This window comes from Limulus polyphemus, unplaced genomic scaffold, assembly GCF_000517525.1.
Source record: "Limulus polyphemus unplaced genomic scaffold, Limulus_polyphemus-2.1.2 Scaffold1134, whole genome shotgun sequence".
NCBI classification, from domain to species: domain Eukaryota; kingdom Metazoa; phylum Arthropoda; class Merostomata; order Xiphosura; family Limulidae; genus Limulus; species Limulus polyphemus.
In genome coordinates this window covers 64,675-72,572 of record NW_013666744.1, presented here as the reverse complement: position 1 = coordinate 72,572, position 7,898 = coordinate 64,675, and the positions used below count along the sequence as shown (strand labels likewise).

Below are 7,898 nucleotides of genomic sequence, written 5' to 3'. Positions count from 1 at the left end.
TCGCTGTGCCGATTGGGGGGGGGGGCGTGTGAATATATGTAATATATTTGTATAATCCTATCTTCAGTGAAAGCAATCCTTTACAAGATTACCTATGTCCAGATGTATTTTATTCTAATACTCTAAAATACAAGTGCAATAAAGATTATCAACAATCAGAAGTACAAACATCTGATTTAAGATACATTCAAGAACGAAATTAGTACCAACTTTATATTTCAATGAAGTTCATCAGTTTCAATGAAGTTCAGTATAATATTAGATGATAAACAGACATAACCATAAAATATTATTTTTCTACATCCAATATCTATTTTGCTTTTAAATGAATAATAAAAACAGTTACCTAGTAAACATCTTAAAGTACAAGTTTTGATAACTGTATAAAAATTACTAAATATTTTGCCATGTTTTGAACGAATTAAAAACTAATTCAGCTTGTAGGCAGTATTACCAAATGTAAGTACCTTTTCTCCAGGCTCCCCAGGAGGTCCAACAAGTCCAATTGGGCCTTGAGGTCCTTGCTCTCCTGGCCGTCCTATGGAGCCTTCAGGTCCAGGTGGTCCATGGTCACCTCTGTCTCCCTTAGGTCCTGACAATCCTGGTGGTCCTGATTTACCTGGTAATCCCTTGAACCCAGAAATAAATATTCAGATTTATCATCTATATACTATCCAACATATTACAAGAAGTGCAGTTGTCAGAAGTTTTAATAACAAGAAAGAACATCTGCCATTAAAAACGTACCAAGTATTTACATAATATTTGAACAGACTATTTACAGAAAATAATTTCTCACTGAAAATAAGAATCAGGGCATTAAACTGTGCATAAATGACTGAAGTAAAACATAATTTCTCACTGAAAATAAGAATTCAGAGCATTTAATTGTGCATAAATGACTGAAGTAAAACATGCATGAAATACTAAGATATCTTGACGTAATTCCAGTTAAGAGACATTTCAACAGGGTAAAAAAAGTAAGACTTCGTTATTAACAGTTGGAAATGAACAACATAATGTAAAGTTAAAAATGAATAAAAGTTTAATTTTACCACTAAACCTGAAGGTCCCGAATGGCCTTTAGCTCCTTTTTCACCAGGTGATCCCTGTTAAATGAAATCAATTAGGATATTTTATTTCAGGATAAAATATACTTTTATAACATTAGTTCCCTTTTTTTAAATAAAATGTTATTCAATAAAAAATAATTTTCTAAAGTGATTTAGTACCACAAAGGTAGAACTAAGTGTTTTAAGTATAGTATTTATTCATATTCTATGAAAACCAATTTTGGAATAAATTTAAATATATTAACGTTAAACTTCATATCTATGAAAAAATTTATAAAGTATACATAATGAAAATTCATCTCCACTTTATCCATTCTCTTAGTTGCTTTTTTATATTTTTTCATATCCCACAATGGTTAATTACCCTTTCTCCTTGGGGTCCAGGTGGTCCTAGTTCCCCTCTTAAGCCTGCAGCTCCAGGTGCACCCGGCTGTCCTCTCTCACCAGGGAACCCTCGATCTCCTCGATCACCATGTGGGCCAGCTTGCCCAGGAGGACCAGGCAGTCCTGGTTCTCCATCCTTACCAGCTTGACCTGGGTTTCCCGGTATACCTGGAAGCCCCTACAATAATATGAATAATGTCTCCTTTATAAAAAAAAGTGAAAAAACAATAATACGAGAAGCAGAAACATTCGTAGAATTTGTACTAATCAAATAATTCAGTAATAAGACTTCAATAAATAAAGAAGTTGAAATTCTCATAAAACTTTCTTTCTTCAAACGTTCCACTCAAATGTATTATTTAGAAAGATTGACAGCTTACATCAAACTACAGTTACTAAATCTGATTTAAAGGTTTCAAATTATGTTTCTATCCTTTTATCATTTATTTCTGTCAATGTAATAAATATGAAATATGTTTATTGACTTTCAGCAGTTAATTTGAATGAATATTTACTAGTCTGAACAGCTTGGTTTACCTGAAAACCTCGAGCACCCTGAGATCCTGGTGCACCCCTCTCACCAGGTTCTCCTGGGGGCCCAGGCTGACCAGGTGTTCCAACAGGTCCTTGCTTTCCAGAATCACCAACTGGGCCTCGTTCACCTTTAGGGCCTGGCTGACCATCTTGACCATTTAAGCCCTGAAATATATTAATTTTCATTTACTTATATTAACAAAATAAGAAGATTAAATTCAAAGACACTGTAACATTAACTAGGAGACAAACTATCACTTCATTTGATGCAGAACTTTCAAATTTATGATCCCAACAGTAATGTATTAACTAGATATTATACAGTGTTAATGAGATATTTATAGCTAATATTACATATTATACAAAAACAAAATAAATAAATAAAGTATACTGAAAGATAAGGAAAAAACACTAATTAAGGTTTAAAAGAGGTAATAGTTGGAAAAGGAGATGCCATCTGTTTACTATGCTTTCAGATGTAATTAGGCTGGAATAGCTGAAATATTTAGGAAAAAAGTTCAAAACTAAAATTATACAGTTTTAATTGCACTGTCTCATAAAATTATTTGAAATAATAATGATTTGCATGCAGAAAAACTTAACAATAGCGTTTAAATTTAAATCATGCTTTTAAGGCAGTACCTATATTTAGCATGCTTACCTTACATTCCTAAAAACAATTTCATAAGCTAAAAATTCTTTTTAAATTGAACAAACCAATATTATCATTTTAGCACTTGAATTACCTCAAGTGTATGCCTTCAAATTAGTTGTCATGATTACAATAAATAATTATTGCTGTAAAATCGTGTCTTCAGGATTTTAGAGCCATGAGAGGCAATTTCTAAAGTGAGTTTTACAGTTTTGTTTTGTCAATGAGTGTTATAAAGTAATTGAACCCACCTATGTGGACTTTGATGAAAAGGAGACAATTATTTAAAGCTCTGGATACAACTGTGATAACCAAAAGTTATAGTGTTGATTTTAAAGTGATTATCACAGCTTGTATTGTAACAACAGAGATAAAGAAGAAGAATCTATCTTGTCAAAGGGTACTCTAAAGTAATTGAACCCACCTGTGTTGACTTTGACAAAAAAAAGAGACAATTATTTAAACCTCTGGATACAACTGTGATAACCATTAATGTCACAAATTTTTGTATTTATGTTTGACTTGCTTTGAATATATCATGATAAAACAAGTGGATTGTATGCTGTCTGTTTATTGATGAAATTTATCACCAACAAGTCAAACAGAATCCGGCCTTATAAAATCTAACACAAAGTTATTAGATTTCTTTTATGTTTAATGCTTCTTTTAAACTAATACAACAAATCATCTTCCATCTAATATATTTCAAAATTTCATACCGCATCTCCTTTAGGTCCACGTGCTCCTATTATACCTGGAAGACCTTGGATACCCTGAAATGTAAACAAAGCATAATTACAATATAAAAATTTATTCAAGATGTATTATAAATCTCTAATAATCCTGAGTTTTTTAATCAAGTAAAAATAAACTATGAAGTTGCAAGTTAGAGATATTAATTCTGATAATGCTTGATTCAAATTTTTGAAAAAAGTAGGCAAAAGCAGGTTAGAAACAAAATGCTGGAAAAACTAATCAATGGAATGTTTAACAAGACACATAAAGTTGGGACAAAAAATCACGAGATGCTTTAACCACATGAGTCAGGCATATACACATAGGTAAGAAAAACTAATACTGAAGACATGCTGTAAAGGATAAATGTTTTTACAAAGTTGGTGAGAAAAACTTATCCCAAGAATGCTTCATTCTAATAAAACTATAGATATGTAGGCTAATAGCTGCAAGTCTTTTGCTCAAAAATATTAACGTCTGATGTCATAACAAGGAAAAACTAATGTTATATTGTAGTGAAACGATCTTAAAAAGAGAATTCATTAACATCACTTTAAGACATGTAAAATACAAATCCTATTTTATTTTTTTAAATTTTATACTACATGAAACATGAGTGAATTAAAGAACCAAACTTTGTACAGTACTAAACTAGTAACATTAGTTCAACCAATATCATATTGTTTACAGGTAATTTTAAATGTGCTTAGGAGAAATGACATTAAAATAACACAGATTAGGTTTTAATGAACTGATTGAAAATTTAAAACTTTTGAAATAATCTTCATACCTGTGGTCCTTGGTCACCAGGCTTTCCATCAATTCCTGGTTCTCCCTGGAAATATAAATAATTATATTCTTAAAACATAAAATGATAAGTCCAATTAGGTAAAAGAATTATCAATAAATTACTTAAATTTGCAGATGATATTAAGGTTTTGGGTGTTGCTAGCTGTAAAAAGGATGTTGCTGATTTACAAAATATTTAGATCATTTACTGAGTTGGGCAAATAAATGGAAAATCAGTTTTAATTATAATAAATGCAAGATAATGCATGTGGGTTATCATAATTATAAGTATAATTTGGATAGGAATAACCTTAACAGTGTCATGAAAGAAGGGATCTTGATGTAATAGTTGATCATTCTCTAAAGCCACCCAAGCAGTGTGCTGTTGCTAGCGGTAAGGCAAATAGGATTTTAGGTTGTATCTAGAGAAATACTAAAAACAAGTCTAAAGAGGTTATAATTTCATTGTATAGGTCACTGGGTAGGTGACATTTGGAATATTGTGTTCAATCTTGGGCTCTTTATCTTAGAAAAGACACTGAATTGTTGGAAAGGGTTCAGAGAAGAGTTATTAGAATGGTGCCTGGGATGGAAGGGTTGTCATATGAGGAGAGGCTGAAAAATAAAAAGTTAGGGGGGATCTGTTTGATGTGTTTGAGATTGTAAAGGAAACTAATGGTGTTGATGCATCATAATTTTTCATACTTAACAGTAGGACCAGGGGACACCAACATAAATATTGGCAGCATAGGAGTCATCTTCAGCTAAGACAGTTATATTTTTCTAATAGAGTGGTAGACCTTTGGAATGGGTTGTCTTTGGATGTTGTGGATGCAGTAAATTTAAGTGAGTTTAAGAGAAAGCTTGATAAGTAAATGAGTGATAAGGGCTGGTTTTGAGATTTTGTTTACTTTTTAAAATTTAATTACTAATAGTTTTAGTTTAGTTTAGAGGATGGAACCACCAAGATGGACCAATAGGTCCCATGTTGTCCCAAAACATTATGTTATGTTAATGTACTATATGATAAGAACATACAGTAAAAAATTATTCACTCTAACCACTCTATGTGAAAGGTTTGTTTGTTTGTTTTGAATTTCGCGCAAAGCTACACGAGGGCTATCCGCGCTAGCCGTCCCTAATTTAGCAGTGTAAGACTAGAGGGAAGGCAGCTAGTCATCACCACCCATTGCCAACTCTTGGGCTACTCTTTTACCAACAAATAGTGAGATTGACCGTCACATTATAACTCACCCACGGCTGAAAGGGCGAGCATGTTTGGTGGGACTGGGATTCGAACCCGCGACCCGCAGACTGCGAGTCGAGCTCCTTAACCACCTGGCCATGCCGGGCCATCTATGTGAAAGGACATATATTTTTCTGTCTGAAAATAATCTCATTTCACTGTACTGTGACCAACTTATGATAACTGATTCTTAATGAAAATTAAAACAATCAACCACCTATGGGGTTATGAGTCTACTTTACTTCACCATACAGTAACCTAAGTTAATTTAGGCTGCGAATAATGTTATGACATTTCATCACAGATTCTCTTTTCAATTTGGCCTCTGGTGAAAAAGAACAGAAATCTTTAACATATACATAAAATCAACCACCTATTAAACATACCCTAATTCCTGGGTTTCCATCTTTTCCTCTTATTCCTGGTCGACCTGGTGGACCCTATGTTGAATGAAAAATACACAAGTATCAAGTCCCATATTCCTCTAACATTTTAATTATTAAATATTGCTGAAGTGTTGAATTTTTAATGAGTTTATAATCTTCTGAAGTACATAGTAACTTAGAAAAACAAAAGAACAACTTTATTACACAATATACCACTGAAAGAAATACATATATTTAAACAGATTTCTGAGCATATATATTTCCACAAGATTAACAGGGCTTTTAGAAAAACATATGACACTTTTCAGTTACTTTCAAATAAGTATTAATTGTCATATAACACATACCCCTAACTACAGAGCTAGACCAAAAACAATTAAGTAAAATACTTCTACTTTTAGAAGAGGCACAATCAATGAAACTTTAATACTTTATGTATGTTACAGTATTATACTATAAACATAATAATTACCATTTATGACATTTATTATTGTACTTTATTCTTAAGTATTAATGGTTTATTCAACCATTTTTCATTGAAAATTAAAGGAAACCAATAAATTGGACTGTTGATAATACAAATTTTGGAAACTAACTGGAACAGTTGATTGACTAAGGATACTTAAAATTACAAAGATCCAAATACCTTACCCGGAGCCCTTGAGGGCCTTGTGGACCTGGTCTTCCAGTATCTCCCTGAGAACATATATAAACTAATCAGTATGGCTTGAAAATAACTATCCATAAATTAAAATAAAACCAGGCTATTTCTAGGTAAAAAGGTTGGTTCTGTGCTTAAAATAATTTGGAAAATAAGCAATCAATAGAAAGTTTGATCTACAACACAGGAAGCTTAAAACCATTTCTTTGAGTACTGCTCCTCAAATTTTGAGTTTCAGTAGTGGCGTAAGTATGCTCCCGTAGCCCCTACAATTGTGAGGGAGACCGAGCCAAAAGGGAGCCTGAATCAGCCAGAAAAATAACTACAGTTATATGAAAATAAATATAGGGAGCCCAATTAATAGGGGGGGGGCACATCTTTTGTAGTTATGGCACTGAGTTTCAGTATATTTTAGTGGACTTAAATATTTACAGTATGCTGGTATCTGAAGGAAAAAAATTTAACAACAAAAATAATTTTTATTCCTAATTAATATATTTGAAAAAAATATCTGATTTGCTAAAAAAAAATTCTAGCCTACAATTACTCATCTCACTGTCAGGAGTAAAAATAAATAAACGAAGTATAGTATATTTTAAAAATATAAGCATGTTTCATTATAATATATTTTGAATACTTGTTAAACGCAAAGCATTAAGAAATGGACAAATAATAATTAAAGAAATTTCATAATCCAATTGCTTTCCTTCTTAATCTCAACCTAAAAATAATTTAAAAAACTCTAAAACTAATTTGTTGCTTTCTGTACACTGAATATCACTAGTGGATTCCAATTTTAAAGGGATTTTTCTGAAGAAAAAATCCACACTTTATAATCAGTATTAAAGTAATTAAATAAATATTATTGAATTCAAAAACTTGCTATGCTGTTTAATTCTCACATATAAGATGGCTAAAGTTTCCATGATACAAATATTATAAAGTCAGAACACATACAGTGATTCAATGGCAAACTGTTTGAGATATTTAATACTAATCCACTAATCTATACCTTCTTTAAGTCCTAAAAAACACAAATCTTAGAGAAAAAATAGGTTGTACCATCAAGCTTTCCATTTAAAAGAAAAATCCTTCATTAACTAGCAACTCCCAGCCAGGTGCTTTATGATAATGGCTCCAGCAAAAACTCATACTTATTTATACATACAGATTAGTTTTAACCCTTTTTAAAAAGGTGCTTTATGATAATGGCATGTACTCCAGCAAAAACTCATACTTATTTATACACACAGATTAGTTTTAACCCTTTTTAAAAAGATGCTTTATGATAATGGCATGTACTCCAGCAAAAACTCATACTTATTTATACACACAGATTAGTTTAGCCCTTTTTAAAAAGATGCTTTATGATAATGGCATGTACTCCAGCAAAAACTCATACTTATTTATACACACAGATTAGTTTTAGACCTATTTT

At 31.7% G+C, this 7,898-nt stretch overlaps 1 protein-coding gene across 1 annotated transcript in view; it reads right to left on the bottom strand.

Moving 5' to 3' along the window:
• The window catches only part of LOC106462287 (collagen alpha-1(I) chain-like), a 98,753-nt gene that overhangs the window by 30,284 nt on the left and 60,571 nt on the right, over positions 1-7,898 (bottom strand). Inside the window, exons 24-31 of the mRNA XM_013922188.2 lie at positions 6,451-6,495; positions 5,800-5,853; positions 4,169-4,213; positions 3,363-3,416; positions 1,995-2,156; positions 1,438-1,635; positions 1,056-1,109; positions 468-629 (exon numbers count right to left, since the gene is read on the bottom strand). Coding sequence (XP_013777642.1) covers positions 468-629; positions 1,056-1,109; positions 1,438-1,635; positions 1,995-2,156; positions 3,363-3,416; positions 4,169-4,213; positions 5,800-5,853; positions 6,451-6,495 — 774 coding nt within the window. The remainder of the gene's footprint in view (positions 1-467; positions 630-1,055; positions 1,110-1,437; positions 1,636-1,994; positions 2,157-3,362; positions 3,417-4,168; positions 4,214-5,799; positions 5,854-6,450; positions 6,496-7,898) is intronic.